The 22072-nt window shown below is 39.0% G+C and overlaps 1 protein-coding gene across 1 annotated transcript in view; it reads left to right on the forward strand.

Annotated features, from left to right (window-relative positions):
- CYP7B1 (cytochrome P450 family 7 subfamily B member 1) overlaps window positions 1–22072 on the forward strand; it is a 106021-nt gene that overhangs the window by 60973 nt on the left and 22976 nt on the right. The window contains exon 2 of the mRNA XM_028736842.2: window positions 20018–20154. Coding sequence (XP_028592675.2) covers window positions 20018–20154 — 137 coding nt within the window. The remainder of the gene's footprint in view (window positions 1–20017; window positions 20155–22072) is intronic.

Here is a 22072-nt window from a genome sequence, read left to right on the forward strand (position 1 = left end):
TCATTGTGAGCTGAGGCAGCTGATGATGGGAGAGAGGGCTTTCCCACCGGCCTGTGGAACTCTTTCTCCAGAAGCACTTGCTTGGCACATAATCTTACGTCTGTTTGCCATCAAGCCAGACCTCATTGTTCTTTCAGCCTTTATGATGTTTTCATCAGCTCTCAGTTTGATTAATGCTGTAGCCTATTTTCTGTGTTAAGCTACTATATTGCTGTTGCTTTATTTTATGATTGTGAGTTAATTGCAAGTTCTAATTGAACTGAATTTTAACGGGATATTAAATATGAAGGACTGCACATTTTAAGAGAGCGCTGTCTAAAGAAACAAATGGAACGCCCTGATCCTGCCCAGTCTCTGAAGTTAAATGGTCCTGTGCCATGCTAACACATAGTTGAGAGCTCTTTAGGAAACTTTGTTTTAAATAAATAAACAGGACCAAAAATAATTTGGGAATGCTACAATTTAAAGAAAAATATCTGTAATGTGTCCTGCTAATATCAAAAGATTGCTCAGTTAGTTTCCTTAAATAGAGCACTGGGGAAATTGACACATTGAGAGCAAACCTGTAGAAGGGATTCTGAGAATCCAGATAACACACAGGCTAGAGAGTTTCTGTTTCTTTATAGACAGATGGTTTGTCCTATTTTAAACTGATAGATACTTCATACATTTCTTTTGAATGTCACTGATTTAACTGCCAGACAGTATCTACTTGTAAAATTTTTGTTATTCCTAGATTATATCAAATGTATTTTTGGCACATATGGGATATCATACTGTATGTGAAGTTAATTTTTTCCTTACACTTAGCTCATACTTGAAAAAGTGTTTATATAATATTTTTTTAAAACTGTCTAAAATGAACAGTTCATTTCCCCCCCTTCTTCTTTTGACATGATGTTGACAGAAGTCGCTTTGATGTAGTTTAGAGTCATGAATTTTCTATCTGTTCTGTTTTTCCTGGGGCTCCATCTATTCAGACATCCTGATCTGTCATTTTGCAACACTTTGTGAAATGCTTGACAGAGAGTAGTTTTGACAAGTGCTGGACATCAGCAGCAATTCAGAATAAGCAGTGTATATTTCTCCAGGTAAAGTGACAAAACGTCTAAAAGCGTAAGAAGAGCTGCACAGTCTTCCATCACATTTAATGTTACAAAGCAAAACCTTTTCTGTTTTCTATATTTGTTCAAGCAATTTGTAGCAGTTAGTTTTGGAGAGAATGTCAGAACCTGAGTTCAGAAAGGTCAAAATTAAATATAAAAATTAAGTTTGAATGCACTAAAAACTAGCAGAAACCTTTTTGAAATAGAATGAAGATCTAAAATATGTGAGGCAACCCAAAAACTTTTATTGGCAGGCAAAATTTCTTATTTTATGCACTTCATCAGGACCTGCTGAAAGTTCAGATTGGTTTTATATATCATTCAACAATTATCAGAGTATTATTTTGTTTTAATGTAGACTATTGGTAGATACCCACTTACTAATTATAGTGATTTGCAATTATGTAGTGTCTGTTGCTTTACATGGTTTTCAATATTGAAAATGTAAAACATTTTTGTATAATTAATTTGCATCTGTATTCACTCAAGAAACAGCTGTTGAAAGTTGAGGGGGATGTAAAATGGCACAGCCTCGAGATGTCCGTGTTCATTCAGCTAACTCCTTTTTGATGTGATACCTACTGGCAGAGTTGTGTGGTGAATTCAACTTCTTTGACAGCCATCAGCCCCACTGACCAGTAGTTTCAGGTTTTGTAGTTAGGAAAGAGAAAAAGGGGGAAAATATTTCCATAATTTAGGTTTAGGTTTTTTTTTCTTTCATCTGCCAGATCGAAAGGCCCTGCCAACAGCTATCTAAATCAACACCATGCCAACATATTCTGTAGTCCGAAGGTCACTCAAACATCTGGCCCCGCAATCTTGTTCTTTAAGGTTTGTCACTGGGCAGCATCTGTTTATAGATGCTTTCTCAATCTCTCTTTGATCACTTTGACAGCAAAAAGAAGCTTCTATCATTCTTGATGTGTTAAGGAAAAATATTTGGAGCATGGACCGTTTAAAAACAGCCACGATTTCTGAGAAGCAGTGTTATCTCTGTTGTAAATTATAAATCTTTCAGTGCTACCTACTGCTGCAAATTAATTTAGATATTACCAGTATTGTAGCATGGGTGTGAGGGTGTTTAGGAAAGCAATTGCTTTTTTAGAAAAGAGTGCAGATGGCCCTTTTGCTATGGCTTTCTGATGTATAGTCAGAATGCAAGAGATATCTAAATGAAAGAAACCTTGCTCAGCTAAGGACGGTCATAGCTGTTGTTGTTTTTTTTAAAGAGAATTTGCAAACTAGACTGTTCATGCTGGCATAGGTCACATTATCTCCTTCTTAAGTATGGAAACCTGCTTCTGAAAGGACAGCTGATACTGAAAATGTGCCAGTGGGGTGCTTAATCACTTGCCCCTGAGTGGAGTTAGTGGGCCAGGGATGTTAGCCAACCATCTCAGAGGGGACAGTATAGGTCTGCAAGCAATCTGGAAAGTGCAGTAGGACTCAAGATAACAAGCTCTCTTCCTTTGGAGTGATGCTGGCCTTGTTGAATATGGTCAAATGAAGAAAGCTTGAGCTAACCAGGAGGCGAGATTTTTGTAAAAGAATTAGGGGCTCAGTTGAGTTCTGGGACCCAAAATGAATTCCAGACTGTACTCAGCTGCCCACCCCACCCCCGTTCTTAACTTCTAACAGTATGTCTTTGGCACCTGGCTCTAGAAGGTGTATCGAACGAGATCCAACAACCCTGGCCATGAGATCACAGGGTGATTCATATCCTTACCTGATACAAGTCAGCTCCCTTGGTTGATTATTGGTTTGGTAGAGTTTGGGATATAGCCCTCTCTGAGCAACTCACATTTCAAATAAAAGCAGGGATGATCTAAATCAGATCATTATTAAGTTTGTGAAGAGGATATATTTTAGAATGACATAACTATAGGCCACTTTGATCATGAATGGAGACAAGGCAATACATCAATAGCATTATTTTAGTTCTCTAGTTTGCATTGTTTCTGGCAAGCCAGTTGTGGCTCTATCCATAAGCTGACTAACTAGTAATTCCAGCTGGAATTATTAAATTATCCCCGTTTTCTTTTTGTTCCTTTCTTTTTAAAATATTTTATTAATTTTCTAAAAACAACAACAACAAAAAACATATTCAAACATAGAAAAAAATAGAGTTGACTTCCCCCTGTTTCCTTCCCTGGTTCCATTGTTTATCATCATACCGCAAGTCCATTTTAAATTACAAAATCATTAAAATTACTTATTGTCCAGTCATAATGTCTTTACAAGTATGTTTAGGGAAGCTTTTAATGTGTGACATTTTAATGTATTTTTAATATTTGTTGGAAACCACCCAGAGTGGCTGGGAAAACCCAGCCAAATGGGCGGGGTACAAATAATAAATTATTGTTATTATTTTTATTTTATTTTATTTTAAAATCTGCTAATGTATTAAACTGTGTACATTGCTTCTGTATATATGCAATAAATTCCTTCCAATCTTCTTTAAATTCATGGTCAAAATTATCCCCATTTTCATGCATTTGAAGGAAGCATGCAGCCTGTGGAACAGATGTTCTTCATCCTTGCAGTTGATTGGAAAAATTGAGATGACGGTGCAAGAACTGATTATTTAGCACCTGCGTCAGGCTCAAGGCTAGCTTAGCATGCCATCATGTATCTATAAAACTATTACATAAAGTCATAATGTGCATTTTCTGGCTCCAAAGTGGTTCATGTCGTAGGTTTCTTTTCACCTTTCATCTCGACTCTTTGACTGTTGATTGAGCATGCATCCACCATCAATGAAGATAGTACCTCTTGTTGGTAATTTAGGGAGGATTCCTATGCTCCCGGAAAGAGGTTGTTGAATCCTGCAGACTCCTCCTTTCTACAGATTGAGTAGGAAATCTGTGGGCAGAGGAGGAGGCCTGACTCTAGAGGCCTCCTCACTGCAGCAGCAGAAAGTTCATTCACCATCAGTGCTCTGAAAAATGGTGTTGGGTGGATCAGGGGAGGCCTCAAATCCTGAGGATCTATTGCCTTCCCATTTGCCAAGAATGGAGACAAATTGCACCAGCCCTGGAAATCAGTCTTTGGCCTCCCATTGAAACCTACGGGAAGGGAATGAGCTGTGTAGACACCCATAGCAGAGACCTTGTCATCCATTTGGAAAAGCCTGTTAGAAGAGAAATGTCTTCAATTGTTTCTGGGAAATGCAGATAATGGGGCCTGTCAAATCTCAGCAAGAATGCTGTTCCAAAGAACAGAGGCAGCTATGCTAAAACCCCTGCTCCAAGTTACTGTGGAACAGGCTTCTGAGATCTTTGGAGCTTAAGAAGGTCTCTTGCAGACCACCAGTGACCTACTGGATATATAAAGTATAAGGCGGTCTCTCAAGTAACCTGGTTTTCCTGAGCAGCATAGGGCCTTGTATATTAGAACCAATACAGTGGTACCTCTGGTTACGTACTTAATTCATTCTGGAGGTCTGTTCTTAACCTGAAACTGTTCTTAACCTGAGGTACCACTTTAGCTAATGGGGCCTCCCGCTGCTGCTGCGCCACCGCCACACGATTTCTGTTCTCATCCTGAAGCAAAGTTCTTAACCCAAGGTACTATTTCTGGGTTAGCGAGTCTGTAACCTGAAGTGTATGTAACCTGAAGCATATGTAACCCGAGGTACCACTGTATCTGTATATCCATATTTTCTGAACACACTTAAAATGTTTGTCTTTTCCTATGGAAGTAATTACAAATCATACAAGAGTGCAGACTAAAAATAAAGTGGCCGTGGGTGGAAATCAAAAAATGAGTACAGAACTTTTTAAAGGGGCACCAGAGGGCAATTGGGAAAGTAAAGGTTCAGGAAGCGAATAGTGAGAAAACTGAAAAAAGCATCCTTGGAAATGCATCTTGTTGCACACATTGAGTTAGACTCTCAAACATATATTGCTCTTCTGCATAAGCAAAATAAATGTTCCTAGATTAGAAAAACAGGAGCTAGATGAATGAAGGTGCTGCTGTGTTTCACAGACTATAATAAAGGGGTGGTTTCAGATCTGAGGGGGACCCTCAAAATGTGCCCTTGGACAAGCTCCTTTCTTTTTTTATATATAAATATTTTTATTGAATTTTCTTTTACACAGTCAGAAATATACAGAATAAAGAACAAAGAAAAGAACAAAGAAAAGAAGAAAAATATATTTAAAAAAACCAACTTTCCAAAGTATTTTTACCAATCCAACTGGACTTCCCCACATCTTCCGAAACCTGCGTTCTTTGCAATAAAAACGTCAGCAATTTGTTACCTTGTTTCATGTCTTACTGTATCTTTCAAACATTATGTTTCTAAATTCGAGATACTGTATCTCAATTACTTATACCTTAAAATAAACATAATAAAAGTTATTTCATGTTTCCACCTCATCTTTCTTATAACTTAATTTTCAGTTCACCAAATCGAGTTGCTGAAGCTAAAGTTTCCTAATCGTGCACATTCTTAACATTCATACAGCTTATAGTGTTTTTGCAAATAGTCCTTAAATTTTTTCCAGTCCTCTTCCATTGTTTCCTCTCCCAAATCTCGGATTCTGCCAGTCATTTCAGCCAGTTCCATGTAGTCCATCAATTGCGTCTGCCACTCCTCCAGTGTGGGTAAATCTTGTGTCTTCCAATACTTTGCGATAAGAATTCTTGCTGCTGTAGTAGCATACATAAACAAGGTTCTATCCTTCTTTAACACTTTCAGGTCTACAATGCCCAGGAGGAAGGCCTCTGCTTTCTTGGGAAAGGTATACCTAAATACCTTTTTTAACTCATTGTAAATCACTTCCCAGAGGGCCTTCACTTTTGGGCAGGTCCACCAGAGGTGAAAGAATGTCCCTTCAGCCTCCTTACATTTCCAACATTTTTTGTCAGACAGGTGATATATCTTAGCAAGCTTGACTGGGGTCATGTACCACCGGTATATCATTTTCATAATGTTTTCCTTCAAGGCATTACATGCCGTGAATTTCATTCCGGTGTTCCATAACCTTTCCCAGTCCTCAAACATGATGTTATGCCCAATGTCCTGTGCCCATTTTATCATGGCAGATTTAACTGTCTCATCTTGTGTGTTCCATTTAAGCAGCAAGTTATACATTCTCGAAAGTATCTTAGTTTTTGGTTCTAACAATTCTGTCTCTAGTTTCGATTTTTCCACCTGGAACCCAACTTTTTTATCTATTTTAAAAACCTCTTGAATTTGAGCGTAATGTAACCAGTCTCGCACCTTGTTCTTTAATTTCTCCAAGCTCTGCAACCTCCAGTTGTATCCAATTTTTTCAATTATTCCCCAATATTTCGGCCAGTAGGCCTCCATATTGGGTCTTTTTCGGGCCTTGGCCTCCACCGGTGATAACCACCTCGGGGTCTTACCCTCTAGTAAGTCTTTGTATTTTGTCCAGACCATAAATATTGCTCTTCTGACAATATGGTTTTTAAACAATTTATGAATTTTAACCTTGTCGTACCACAAATATGCATGCCAACCAAAAGCATTATCGAACCCTTCCAGATCTAGGACATCAGTGTTCTCCAGCAAAAACCAATCCTTCAACCAGCAGAAAGCTGCAGATTCATAATACAACCTCAAGTCCGGCAGGGCAAACCCCCCTCTTTCTTTTGCATCGGTTAATATTTTAAATTTTATTCGGGGCTTTTTGCCCTGCCAAACAAACTTAGAGATATCCTTCTGCCACTTTCCAAAGAATTCCACTCTGTCCACAATCTGTAGGGTTTGAAACAGAAATAACATTTTCGGCAATACATTCATTTTTATAGCTGCAATTCGACCCAACAAGGAAAGTTTCAATCTTGACCAAATTTCCAAATCTTTTTTGATTTCCGACCAACATTTTTCATAATTGTCTTTAAATAAATTCAAATTTTTAGCAGACAAATAAACCCCCAGGTATTTCACTTTTTTAACCACACTTAATTCTGTCTCTTTCTGAAACCCATCTGTTTCTGTAAGTGTCAGGTTTTTGGCCAGAACCTTGGTTTTTTGCTTGTTCAACTTAAATCCCGCCACCCGACCAAACTCATGAATCAGTTCTAAAGCTCTTTTTGTACTAGATTCTGGCTCCTGTAATGTTAAAACCAAGTCATCTGCAAAAGCTTTCAGTTTATATTGTTTCACTCCGACCTGTATTCCTTGTACCAACCGGTCCTCCCTAATCATAGTCAAAAGCACCTCCAGGACTGAAATAAATAAAAGAGGGGATAGGTGGCACCCCTGTCGTGTCCCTTTTTCAATTTTGAACTCATCTGTCACCACATTGTTCACTATCAGTTTAGCTTTTTGCTCTGAATAGATTGCTTCTATTCCATTTTCAAACCCCCGTCCCACTCCCATCCCTTCCAGGTTTTTCTTCATAAACATCCAAGAAATGTTGTCAAAGGCTTTCTCCGCATCAATAAAAATTAACACAGCTCTCGTATTGATATTTGTTTGTAAAAGTTCCAAAATATCAATAATGTTCCTAGTGTTATCAAACAAATGTCTACCAGGGAGAAAGCCAGCCTGGTCCTTGTGAATTACCTCATTAAGTACTTTTTTAAACCTACTTGCCCGGATATCTGCAAAAATTTTGTAATCCACATTTAGGAGTGAGATGGGACGGTAGTTCTTAAGTTGAGTCTTTTCAGTTTCCGATTTAGGTATCAATGTGATGAAAGCTTCTTTCCACATTTCCGGTGCCTTCTTCCCTTCCATAATCTGATTACAAACCTCCATCAAAGGTTGTATCAAATAGTCTTTCAAAGCCTTATAGTATTTGGAGGTAAGTCCATCAGGGCCTGGAGATTTGCCTAGTTGCATATTCTGAATGGCACCTTCAATTTCCTGTTGAGTTATTTTACAGTTCAGGATTGTTCTCTTTTCCTGAGTTAATTTTGATAGTCCATTAGTTTTTAAAAATTGATCTACCTCAGTCTCTTCCTGTGGCCCTTGTGTATAAAGTTCTTTAAAATATCTCTGGAAGCACTTTCTGATTTCTTCTGGTTTCTGAACAATTCTACCTTCAATCTCTAGATTTGTAACTGTATTTAATTTTTGTCTCTTTTTCAACTGCCATGCTAGCAGTTTCCCACATTTATTCGCTGATTCAAATGATCTTTGCTTCATTTGTTTAATTTTCCATTCAACCTCTTGGTTTATCAATTTCGAGTATTGTGCTTGATGGAATTTGATTTCTCTCAGCACCTCCTTCGACTTAGGTTTAGATCTCAATTTTTTCTCTCCTTCTCTTATTTTCTCCAAGATCTTATCCTTTTTTCCATTCCAGAGTCTTTTCTTAATCGTGTTTTGTTGTATCAGAAACCCTCTCATAACTGCTTTGCTTGCGTCCCAGATTGTTCTCTTTTCCACCGTAGTGTTCAAATTTATCTCAAAATAGTCTCTTAGAGTTTTTTGGGCCTTCTTCACAATCTCCTGATCTCTTAATAAAGTGTCATTCATTTTCCATCTGAAGGAACCGATTGGAGTGAGTCTCAATTCCACTTTCAAGGCATTATGGTCGGAGCAGGTTTTTGGGCAGATTTCCACTTTTCTGGTCTTAGGTGCCAGCCCTCTAGTTATCCATATTTGGTCGATTCTAGTCCATGACAAGTGGGCCTCAGAAAAGAAAGTTCCTTCTTTACCTAAGGGATTCTTTGTCCTCCATATATCAATCAAGTCCATATTGTCAGTTAGTTCAAAAAAAGTTTTAGGTAGTCTGCCATCTTTTGTTAAATTTTGATTTTGCGACTTATCCATGTTTGTAGATACCACCCCATTCATATCTCCCAACATAATGATGTTGGTATAGTCCAAATAGTCCAGCATCATCTCATGCAGCTTCTTAAAAAATTCTGATTTCCCATCGTTTGGTGCATATATTCCTAATATCAAAAATTTTTCTCCTTGTGTCTGAATTTCAATCGCCAAAATTCTTCCTTGTTCATCTTTAAATATAAATTTTGGTGACAGGCTCTCCTTTGCATAAATCACCACTCCTCTTTTCTTAACTCTGTCCGATGAAATAAATTCCTGGCCTAGTCTTTTGTTAATTAGCACTTTCCTGTGGAGCCTAGTCACATGAGTTTCCTGCAGGCAGATAATGTCCAATTGTTCTTTTTTCAATATGTGAAAGATTCTTCTTCTTTTTTCCGGGGAGTTTCCACCATTTATATTCCAACTAAATAGCTGCAGAGACATCCTGGACTAATTTGTTGATCCTATAATGGGGTCTCTTCCTTTTCCTCTGATCCCGAGGGTATAGGCGTTGGTCCAGCTCCAGGCGGTGTTGATCCAGGTAATGGTGGTGGCCAAGATGCTACTGCTCCCTTTTGAAGGTCTTCTCCGTAGTCGTTCAGGAACTTTTGCTGGTCTTCTATTGTTTTAATTTTAACCTTCTTTCCTTTGTAGTTAAAAGATAATCCTTGAGGAAACTCCCACCTATATGGGATTGCGTTGCCTCTCAATAGTTTTGCTAGTTCTGTGTAAGTAGCTCTGAGGTCCAATAACTGTTTCGGTATGTCTCTGTAGATTTCAGCTCTTTTGTCTTGTATAACAAGTGATTTTCTGAAATGGAGGCCTAGTATCTTGTCTCTCTCTTCCTTTGATCTCAGAATAATCAGGCAATCTCTGGCTCTGTCTTTCCTTACCACTCTTCCCAGTCTGAATGCAGTTACAATTTTAAAGTCCTTATCTTCTTCTATACCCCAGAACTTAGAAAATTCAGATGTCAGATAACCACTCAAATCTTCTTGTTCAAGTTCTGGAATAGCTCTCAGTCTGAGATTATTCTCCCGATTTTTCAATTCAACCATGGACAGGTAGGCTTGTTGTTCACCAATCTGTTTGTGCAATGGCTTAACTTCTCCCTTAATCTCCTCAACCTTCTTATTGGCTTCCTCTGCTTTTTGACTGGCTTCCACAGCCAGTTTACGATTTTCAGCCGTTGCTCCTTGCAGATTCTCAATTGCTTGTGTATGCTGGGCAACTTGGTCAGTCAATTTGCCAATCGAGGATGTAGCTTGGTCAATTTTTGTTGATTGATCATCCACCTTTTGATTTAGAATTGCCAGTTGTTCCAAAATTTGTTTCAAAACCGTTTCAGATCCTCCTGCTGCCATATCCTCTGCTGCTGGCTGTCCAACTTCCCCCTTCTGTGCTTCCAGCACAGCTGGGACCGATGATCTGCGTGGTTGAGAAGTCAAAGTTGTTTGAACAAGTTGTACAGTTTGTTTTGCTTTCGCTGTACAGTTTGTTTTGCTTTTGTTTCCACTTCCGGAGGCGGCGCGAAACTGCAATGGCGGTCCTCTTCAGGCTCTGAAGAGGGGCTCCGCGGGAAAGGGTCGTCCGCTGCGGCATAGCGGTGACCCATCAAGAAAAACCACGGGCAGAGTGAGCCCATGGCCGTGGGACTCGGCGGGCACCAGAAGCCCCCCCAGAAACAGAGAAGGAACCCCGTAAGGGGCTCCGGAGCGTGGAAGGGGGAGCGGTGCTGTGAGTTCATCGCTCTTTCTGCGGAAGCGAAGCCGCGTGGCTGTTGCTGATGAGCGCCGACCTTTCTTCTTGAAACATCAGACTTTAAACAACATACCCGTGAGTAAGGGTCATTAAAATTTCGGGACTAAAGTTTTAATTTCGGGACTAAAGTTTTAATTTCGGCTGAAAACGGGAGACGAGAAACAGGAAGTCCGTCTTCCGACTTTGCTTATAAGATCAAAGCAAAGACTTTGACAAGCGGGAAGCGCTTTAAAAAGAGACTTTTAAAAGTTGGGACTGTCGTGTATCAACTGAATTGGCTCTTAAAGGGAAAAGGAAAGAATCATTTTAAGTTTGTTGGACTTTTTAATTGGAACTCTCCTCTTGTTTGTCGATTATAAAGATTTAAGAAACCAAATCGTCGGGCTGTCAGTAAGAGAACTGTCAAATTGCGGAAACTGTAACTTGAACTGAAACTGCTACTTTGGAGCGTTACTAATTAGATACAAGAAGGGAAACTGTTTCTGGCACCTTTTTTCTGAGACTTTGTTTAACTTAAGAAGAGCTCTACATGTGAAAGAGGGCAGAAGGAACCCCTTCTTTGTATTGGGATTACAGGGACTTTAATGGCGGAAAAAGTTCCTTCTTTCTTCTGAACTACTGTGGTACTCCCCCTAGAGGATTTTGGAGTTATAAATGTCTGTTAACTACATTTTATTTTGACCTTTTGTCGTTTGATTGTTTACACTCTGGATCTGTCTTTCCCATGGGACAATAGATAACTTGACCTTGAACAGAGGCAGGTGTGGAATGAGCGGCTCAGGGAGAACAAGAGCAGCTAAAGTGGACAAGCTCCTTTCTAAGTTAGTAGGCCCCTGCCCCTCAAACTTATTTGAACAATGGGAAGTGAGCATTTTAATTTCCAGTTATGATATGGAACAACACTCGATCCAGAGACATAGTTGGAAATTTAAAAGGCCGCCTGTCATTGCTGCCCTCTGGAAAATTGTATGAATTAAATAATCATATGTTCTATCAACCACAACCCAGGCAGGTATTAACATGCATAGATGCAACATTGCTGATTGGGCATTCACTTTTATTGGGACTATTTTCTGACTGAAGTATTTTACGATAATAAATTGCTGACTTTTTTAAACTAATGAACTGATAAATCAACTAAATTTAAATATCTTTTCATATTACCAAAAGCTAATGCTCATTGTTAGTGCAATAGGAAATGATAAATGATTAAAAATGGCCTAACACACCAAAACAAAAATGGGCTAGAATAAAATAAAATAAACAAGTGTGTCCTTAATTCTCAGGTTAAACCAGTTGAAATTACAGTCCTATTTCTTTTCTTTTCTTTCTTTCTTTCTTTCTTTCTTTCTTTCTTTCTTTCTTTCTTTCTATTTCTTTTTACTAATACCTTAACTGTAAGATGCTGAGGCAAGGGCTGGAATATGAATCTAAATAATAAATAATTACAGATGCAAATATTCATATTTATTTAGGACATCATTTCCCACCCTTTCATCCATCATGGAACTAAAGGTGGTTAATGCATGGGGTCTCCCATGCAGGTACAGAGCATGGCATACTTAACTGCAGCAAACTGACTGCCTATTTATCCTCAGACCATGTCTTGAGACACAGCAAGAAAATGAAATCCCCTGTTCCTAATATAGCACAAACTTTCACACATGCCACTTTCTGCTATATTAGTTGGAGGTGCTGTGCTTGCGTTATTCAGTAGGATTATGGGTGCGCAACTTGTTGCATTGTTTGTAGCTTTTATTGCCATCTGTGTGATGCTGCTGGCCCTTGATGCATATATATATAGTTAATTATCAGTTGCTAATTATTAAGTTAATCACACTTATCCCCACTGAAATCAATTAGCCATGATTTCACACTGAAGTGTGACTAATTTAGGTTAACTCCAACTCAATGAATGCAACTTACACTTTTCCCCCCATTGCTCTTTGTTATTATTATTGGATTGCCCATTTCTCTTAGTCTCATGTTAGTCTCGAGATTCCCCCTTCCCCCTCCTTCCCAACACGTTTCTTCTAATACAACTAGACAAGACACATGCTAAAATTAACCAATAGATGGGAGATTATCACTTCTGAAGTACAAGTGATCAAGTAAGCTGCTTTCCAGGGTCTTGTCAAAATATCAGGTGTTAACCAGTGTGTCTTCCTCCCCCCTTTTAAAAAACACATTTATTGATTAAAACATTTATATACCATCCTTCATCCTACTTGAATTTCAGGGAGATGCACAACAAAAATATATCTCATAATATCAAATGATTTAAAATATTCTTTTCTACTGATCCAAAGGACAAGACCTGAATCAATGGTTTCAAATTACAAGAATGGAGATTCTGAATAAAGATTAGGAATAACTTTCTGATGCTGAGAGCATGGGCGTAGCCATGATTTTTGTTGAGGAGGGGGCAGGACTTTGATGGTGGGGCAGGACTTTTGTGTGTGGGGAGAACCAATGTGATTCGTCAGTTGGTCAAGTATTTCTATTGTTCTACAGTGGTACCTTGGTTCTCAAACTTAATCGTTCCAGAAGTCTGTTCCAAAACTGAGTACCAAGGCATTTGAGAACCAAGGTACCACTGTACGTGATCTGGGGGGGGGAGCTGCCCCCCGCCCGCCCCCTTGGCTACACCCATGGTTGAGAGCTGTTTGGCAGTGGAACAGACTCCTTTGGGCCTTCCTTCACCGGAAGTTTTTAAACAGAGGCTGAATGGCCATCTGTCAGGGATTCTTCAGCTGTGATTTCTGCGTTGCAGGGGGTTGGATTCTTGGGGTCCCTTCCATCTCTACAGTTCTATGATTCTGTGAAACACACTAGCAGATAGGAAAGGAAACATAACATAAATAATATTATTTCCTTTTTGACTACTGCATAACAGAAACATTTCAGAAAATACAAAGCATTGTCCACTGCTTAAAAATCCATTCTCTTCAGTGTCCATGCTTCCAAAATATCATATTAAAAAACAAAAGGCTCTGCACCATGTTTCTATAGCATACCTTTCTGGGGCATAAAGCCTCTGGGTTCATTGTACACATTACAGTCCCAAGTGTTCAATAATGTTAGAAGCCCTAGGGACTCTTTCTGCATGTCATGTTGAAGCTGTTTAAATATTATGATTGTGAGTGAAGATATGCAAACTGTTCTGACATGTTCGCATTAGCTTTTGCTATACATCTGTACCAGTGCATTGCCCCCACCCCTTTTAAAAGAGAGGAAAAAATACTCTAGATTGCTAGATTTATGTTTGCATCATTTTTTGATAAGGAGAGGAAATGCCTTGCCTGCCTCCTGAACTGGAATTCTACACAAGAGTGCTCTTTTCCACCAGCTCTTTTCAACCTGTGTGATGCCAGTGCCACTTTGTAAAAGGAAAAATATACGTCTTCTTACTGACTCTTTGTCAGGCCCTTTGCATTCTTGTTTTTCCTCCTGAAAACTATTCAGAGATATCACTGGTCCCCATCAGGGTGGCATCTCCATGGCGGGCTGTTTCAATTATTTTTCATACTGCAAAAGTTATGTTAAGAGCAGATGTCAATCATCACTCGCCACGAGTGGATTTGCTAGATTTAGGACAGGCAGGAGAATGAAGGTTAAGAACAGGCCACAACGGAGATTATCATAAGTAATGAACTTGTGTGTGTGTGTGTGTGTGTGTGTGTGAGAGAGAGAGAGAGAGAGAGAGAGAGAGAGAGAGAGAGAATGTGTGTATATGTATTGTAGACAATTTGCAGACAAATCTGGATTAATGTTTATCCCAAACAAGAGATTACTATATGTCTGTTTTCTGGCTGTAAACAGACATTATTAAACAGAAGGTTTATGTTCATGAATGGCAACTACAGGTGTTGTGCATTTATGATGTATTATATTCCATGAGAAGAATTCACCTGTTCAGTTCCTGCTCTGAGAATTACCATATTTTTCGCTCTGTAAGATGCACCAGACCACAAGGCGCACCTAGTTTTTGGAGGAGGAAAACAAGAAAAAAAATATTCTGAATCTCAGAAGCCAGAACAACAAGAGGGATCTCTGCGCAGTGAAAGCAGCAATCCCTCTTGCTGTTCTGGCTTCTGGGATAGCTGCGCAGCCTGCATTCGCTCCATAAGACGCACACACATTTCCCCTTACTTTTTAAGAGGGGAAAAGTGAGTCTTATAGAGCAAAAAATACGGTATATTGGAAGTGAATTACAAACACCTTTTCCTCTGTGATGAAACATAGGTAGGAAAGATAGCAGAGTCTTTCCTATTTGGAGATACCAGAGATTGAACCTGAGACCTTCTGCAAGCAAATAGATTCTTTCCTGCCAAGCTATGGCCCATCTATACAGATCAAATAAATAGTTTCCATAAAGCTCTAAAATCTTTGATGAAACTATTTGCCCGGGCAGCCCTGAGCTATAAATACTTCAGCATCTTAGACATGCATCAAAGCAACTGGAAAACTGGCTAGTTGCCTGCGTTGGAGGGAGTTACACTCTCTCTAAATTTGCAGGTTGGACTAAATGACCCTCAGGGCCCCTTCCAACTCTACAGTTCTATGATTCTAGGTACTTAGCTGCTAGATGCATAGTTGTCGTCAGAGGCCCAAGTGAGCTGTGTGGTTAGGAGTGTCTTTTACCAGCTGATATGGCAGATACGGACATATCTGGATCAGGATATCTTAAAGACTTCCTGAGCTTTTCTATCCCAGCTTGACCACTGAGATCATTTGGAAGAGGGCTGTTAGTTGTCTCCTGTGTTACAGAGACCTGGCTGGCCTCAAGCAGAAGTCCAGCATTTAGTGTCACCAGTCCCAAGCCATGGAACACTTTCCCAGCAAATAATCACCAGGCATCTTCACTTTTGACTTTCAGGTGTTTCTTAAAGTCTTCTATATGCCAACAGGCCTAGGCAGCTGTTTACAGCCTTTGACCAACGAGCCAGACATTTTAATGGTTTTCATATTTTATTTTCATATTTTATTTTATTTTATTTTATTTTATTATTTTATGCATACTGTAACACACTGCCCTGCTGTTTTATGAGAGGTCAGTACAGTGGTACCTCGGGTTAAGAACTTAATTCATTCCGGAGGTTCATTCTTAACCTGAAACTGTTCTTAACCTGAGGTACCACTTTAGTTAATGGGGCCTCCCGCTGCCGATACCCCACCGCCGTGCGATTTCTGTTCTCATCCTGAAGCAAAGTTCTTAACCCGAGGTACTATTTCTGGGTTAGCAGAGTCTGTAACCTGAAGCTTCTGTAACCCAAGGTACCACTGTATATAAATACTTCTGTAAATAAATAAATGTGGCATATCAATTCTGAGAAGGAAATACATGCATGTTTATATTGTACTAAATATTGTAAGCCCTGTCTCTATCCCTGTTACAGCCTTCGCCTCCAGTCTGGTGACCTTTCGATCTAGCTAGACTACAATTGCCATCATCCCTGGCTATTGGCCATGCTGGCTGGGGCTGATGGGCAATGGAGTTTGAAGCATCTGGAGGATTACTGTATTGAGTAGTGACTTCTATACTTGCATCATGATAAAAAAAAACACCAACCTACTCTGTAATAGATCAATAAAATATAGTTCTGCAGAGGAATTTCCCAAATTGCTTTATGGTGCAAGTATGCACCTAACCTGCTGATCCGCTCTGGCCAGCGACTGAAATAGATCAATTCATCCTGCTTATTAACCTTTATAAAGTGCTGTGGTGGGAGGTTATTGTTCTGGAAATTTTTGTTCTTGTTTTTATTATGTATTTTGTGTTTTTATCTTGTATTTTTATGCTGTGAACTGCCCTGAGATATTTGGCTGAAGAGTGGTATACAAATTTTATAAATTTAATACCTGGGAGTAATTCCCACACAATACAGTAAGACTTACATCTGAGTAGAAGCAAGCATTGCATTGGAAGGCTGCAACTCTGAACACATTTACTAGGGGGAAATCCCCATTAAATACTGTGGCACTTATTTGAGAGTAAATATGCATAGGCTAGCATTGCCTGTTTTAGAAATGTTCTAGTCAATGCTCCCTGGGAATAAATTATTGCACCTGGTACATGTTGCGGCTGTTTCTTCACAGTATTTTCCCATTATAGAACCAACACCTTCACAACATTAACAAAAACATAGACCAGCAGATGTTGTCAGCTAAGCTCTTAAATTCTAAATTAAATGCATGGATTTTGTGTTATACTTTAAAAGAAGTATAAGAATAAGAGGAAGCCATAAGAAACTCAGTCCAGATGTGTTTTATAAGTTTTGTACAGTGAAACATCTAATTCTAGTGCGCACACTTGAAGGCTAATATATTAATATATTATTGATATAGTAGCATGCCATCTCGGCTCAGTTGGCAGGGAGCCATAAGTCATCAAAATGACCTCTATCCTCCTAAGCAAAGACAGAAATGAAGATGCATTTCTGTTATCAGTCTATTATGGGTCATAAGCGGTACCAGTATTGTACTTTCCTCTTGAAATATGCAAAGCTTTGTCATAGTATTGCTCCACCTAATAGTGAATCTTGGTCGGTGAGTGCTGCCAGGATTGTAGCAAAAAATGGAGCTACAGTGGTACCTCGGGTTACATACGCTTCAGGTTACATACGCTTCAGGTTACAGACTCCGCTAACCCAGAAATAGTGCTTCAGGTTAAGAACTTTGCTTCAGGATGAGAACAGAAATCGTGCTCTGGTGGTGCGGCAGCAGCGGGAGGCCCCATTAGCTAAAGTGGTGCTTCAGGTTAAGAACAGTTTCAGGTTAAGTACGGACCTCCGGAACGAATTAAGTACTTAACCTGAGGTACCACTGTACTAGAAATAAGAGAGGGATATCAGCATGCACAAGAGAACCCCAAAGATTTTAGAGGAGGAAACTATTGAGGAAAAGAAGGCCCATGAGGACCTAGTCTGGACAATGGCCACAGAGTGCTGTGTGTCTGTGGTGGTAGTGGGATACAGAAACAGGGAAGGGAAGTGGGGGAGAATGGAGTGTCCTGCGAGAGGGTATGACTTACTGGATGTGAGCACTGAAAGTGAGTCCAACACACTACCATATTTTGTTGCAGGCCCTCCTTGTTTTACAGTATTAAGCTTATCGCTGCTGAGCTAAACTTGTCTGAAGCAAACGATGACCCTCACGTCTTTGCAATGGCAAGATGTCTCCCCGATGTGATCTTCCAGACTTGGAGCATTAAGTTAATTTCCTCCTGGATTTCTGAGCTGTGTCTTTTCTACCCGGTGGAAAGCCCGTGAAGAATACAGCTTTTGACCGGATGACAGAGCAGGGAGGTTGAAACGAGGTGCATTAAATTAGAATATGACAAACCGCCAATCTAAATGGATTTGTCACGATGTTACTTGAGCACTGTATTGTCCGAAAGCGAATGTTGGCCACTGGCGCACCCCCAAAAGGAATAACAGGTATACCATCTGAATAGGTTAGTAGCTTTGAGACACTAATTGTAGGTCGGATGTGGGCTGCCATAACGTGGCAGAGATGATTCCATCTATTCTCTGCTTTTTCTCTCGATTTTGTCATTTCACGGAGAATTAACCATTAGCAAGTTTTCTGTGTCCAGGGCAATATTTGTGCCAAATCAACAGACAGTAACTGCTAGAGATTTTCTAGTGTACTAGCTCTATAAACTCAGAGTGTCAAAAACAACAAAACAGCTTGTTTTTTCCCTGCATCTGCTAGTCAGCAGTCAGCTTTAAAGCACAGCCACCCAAATGAAAAATATTCTGAGGTACTCCCTAAATGTTTGGTGAGCCAAACTTGGCAGTTAGTTTACCAGTTCTTTTGTTCTCCCTCCACACCCCTTTGAATCCTTATTCATAATATTTAGTCTTCATCTGTAATGGACAGGACCTAGGTCTGTGTAACAGAATTTGCTCACTTTTATCTCAATAGCTGTGTCTCTCCCACTTCTGTTCTCCTGTTCCATCTTTCCCATCTCTCAAGACTATATATTGTAACCTTACTGGGGCAGAGCTGTTCTCTGTTTCATTGTGAAAATCCAGTATACTGACAGTTATATATTAATAAAATATTTAGGGCAGCAATATTTAAATCAATAGCTTGATTTGAGCTATTGATTCATTTAGCCATTTTGCTCAGCTAGAAAGCTGCCCCAAATTAATTGGGTAACAGATTTTGCTTAAATTCTATTTTTACAAGTACTGACTGAAACTCTAATTGTGAAATGCCATCTTAAAAGAGGATTGTGTGAACAAGAAATAATGCATCTTCTATAATTATTTGTATCTACAAAGTACAGTTTCCTTAGAACTATTGTGCTTTTCATATGCAAATTTATGCAGAATTAAATCATTTTTGTTTTAGTTAAGTGATCACCAAAGTTTTTAAAATAGAAATAATATTGGGTTTCATCTTTCACCAATCACCAGGGTTTTTTAAACTAAATAATAGCAATAGTAAGTAAAAAGTTTCTTTTTTCTTTTTAAAAAATCTTTCATTTTATGAGAGGCTATGATAGGGTTAATCCAGCCACATAAATTTTCATGCCATGTATGGTAGTTGTAATGCTTGTGATCCCTTGATCTTTGATTAGATTCAAGCTAGTAAATATCTTGCGATTAATCAAATTGAGTTGCTCTGTATGTAGTGTAAGTCACTTTTCCAGATGGGACTATGGTATCAGAGGCTTTTTAATGCATTATATATATGTTTTAATCCTTTCTATAAAAGACTTGGCATCTTTGTAAAAAAATCAGGTTCAGGAAGCTAAGCAGGGCTACTCAGGAGACAAATGTTGCTTTCACTGTGAACTTGTTAATGACTTGGGATGGTTAGCTTTTGTGTTATTTAGCTATTACATTTCTATTTTAATTGTATTCAAGTTGGATATTTGTTTTAATCCCATTGAAATTTATATGTTCAGATATTTTAAAAATCTAACGTATGGTTTGTATGTCTATGCAGATAAAATTTATCAAGAAACCTGATTGTCTACATTTGCATATTTTACTTTAACTTGGAAAGTTTCCTTAGATTATTAAAAGGAGCTGTGGGATAATTGCAGTTATATTTCCCACAAACCCCCTTGAATTGGTCTCCTAGAGAATCAAGCTCTCTCTTCTTCCAATGTTTACTTTACACTGAAGTTAATCGACCCAATCCATGGATTTATGACACTCTTAGAAGCATTGATGCATATGCAACTCCCACAAGCACATAGGGATTCCTCTGTGGGGCTGCCCCATACAGGCTTCTTCCTTGCATAGGACCTCTCCTATGCACACCTGGAAACACAAAGAGCTTTGCACTAGATCCTCCACACCCAACTCAGAAAATTGTGAAATGTTCGTCTCCTTAGGCAAATGAATTAACGATGCTTTCTATGTATCTATTTATTTTGCAGGAGACCAGGAGAGGCGCCCTTAATAAATGGTTGGATTCCTTTCCTGGGAGAAGCCCTGAATTTTAGAAACGACCCTACCAAGTTTTTGTTATCTTTGCAACAGAAATACGGAGATGTTTTTACCGTCCACCTTGCTGGTGAGAAAGACATTAAGTTCTTTAAGAGTGTGTGAAGATATGCTTAAGTATGTGAGAACCTTGGGAGTAATCACCTTAACTGAGATGCCAGTCTCCTCAGTGAGGAGTATCTTTCCTCAGGTGCAGATGTACTTCTTCCACTAGGCTAGGGGTGTCCAAACTTTTTTCAAAGAGGGCCAGATTTGATGAAGTGAACATGCATGAGGGCCGACTAAAGTTGTTGACCTTTTTTAGGATTGAAGTTGCGTTGCTGGGATTTTTCTCCAAAGTTGAAAGTTGCTGAGCTTTTTTAAGGGGCCAGATTAAACCAAATGGTGGGCCAGATTAGGCCGGCCTTTGGACATACCTGCACTAGACCTTTGAAGATGAGGAGGTATGATTTGCTGAGGTCAGTTTGAATAGAGCCCATGGCTGCTTTATGCTCTTTGCCATGAGTTACCTTTACACTGAGTCTATTTTGTCTTGTACTCTTTAACGAACATCAGTGCAGAGCACAATAGGATATGCAAAACTAACTGCATAGTTGGGTATTTCCACACGTATACACCACATATGCATAAAATGTATAGATACACAATATATTTTGTATACTTGGTCTACCAAACATGAATTATCTGTATTTTCTTTACATTCTGCTCTCTGCTAAAGTGATAAATTACATCATCTACAGCAGAAATTGCTAGGTCATATTTAGACAATGGCTTTTTTAAAAAAAAGCAAAATGTCTTTCTGTCTAATTTTTTACAGTGGAGTTGACAGTAGCACAGAAAAGTGACTGACACATTAATTCATTGTTTCATTAGAATGAGAACAGCGAAACTACTTCTCCAATGACCCATAGCTCTGAACACACATCTTCATAAATGCAGAATAACAGGAGCTGCTCCTATCTCTGTAATCTTTACTTGGTACACAATTCTGTAGTTACATACCATCATGCATCAAAGTTACACAGGTTTTACTGTCTAGTCGAGGGTGCACCTAGGTTTGCAAACTGGGACTTTGCTTTTTTTATTATTTCTAAAGATCAGAGCTGCAATCCAAAAAAAAAAAAACTGCTTAAATTTACTGAGAAGGATGGAATTTAAGCATCCTAACATTGCACAGGGTTGCAGCTGAAGTGCTTATCACACAGGGAACACAGAACTCTGTATACAGCATGCATCATAAAATAAGCAGTCTACTAATCCAGTGCTTTGATTTGGTGGGCACAAAATGATGGTGGTGGGGGATTTAGTGATTTAGAGGAAGCAGGCTTTGTGGATAGAAGGGGGAGGCAGCAATGGTTCCTTGGGTGCTCCACATCTGTTCTCCTGTGGAGAGATTGTGGGGAGGAAAAGGGGGCAGATAATGTTGTGGGCAAAAGCAATGAAAAAATCTGCAAAATATAAGACAAAGTTCAGCTTGTCAGACTTTCATCAGGCTGCTAAATAAACACTCCAGCAAGGTATCTAATATAAGAACTGACATCCGGACAAAACAAAAACATTTTGTACTTCTGAACATGTTTTTCATAAACTATTTTAAATTAATTTTAATTGCAAATTATGAAATGTTGGTCAGTAAATTTGTTTTAGAAACTCAATTCCACCTCCCCAAATCCCCAAGAGTAGCATTTCCTTTTTAATATAGGCAAGTGAGAGAAAGAAATGATGTAAACACACTATAGGTGTGACAGCATCCTCCTTTTTTTGTATAGTTACAATTTCAAACATCATTATTTAATATCTCATTGTTAAGCCAAGTCACTTTTTAAAGTGTTGCATTATGATGCCATGAGATGGTAAGCAGAATAGACTGAATTATAGATAGTATTGTTTCTCAGGAACACCAGAGTTTTTATTACTTCATGACACTTCCTGGTTTTTGTTAATACTGAATATCTGCAGCTCATAAAGGAGAAAGAGAAGCAAATGTA

Source organism: Podarcis muralis, chromosome 8, assembly GCF_964188315.1.
Source record: "Podarcis muralis chromosome 8, rPodMur119.hap1.1, whole genome shotgun sequence".
NCBI classification, from domain to species: Eukaryota; Metazoa; Chordata; class Lepidosauria; order Squamata; family Lacertidae; genus Podarcis; species Podarcis muralis.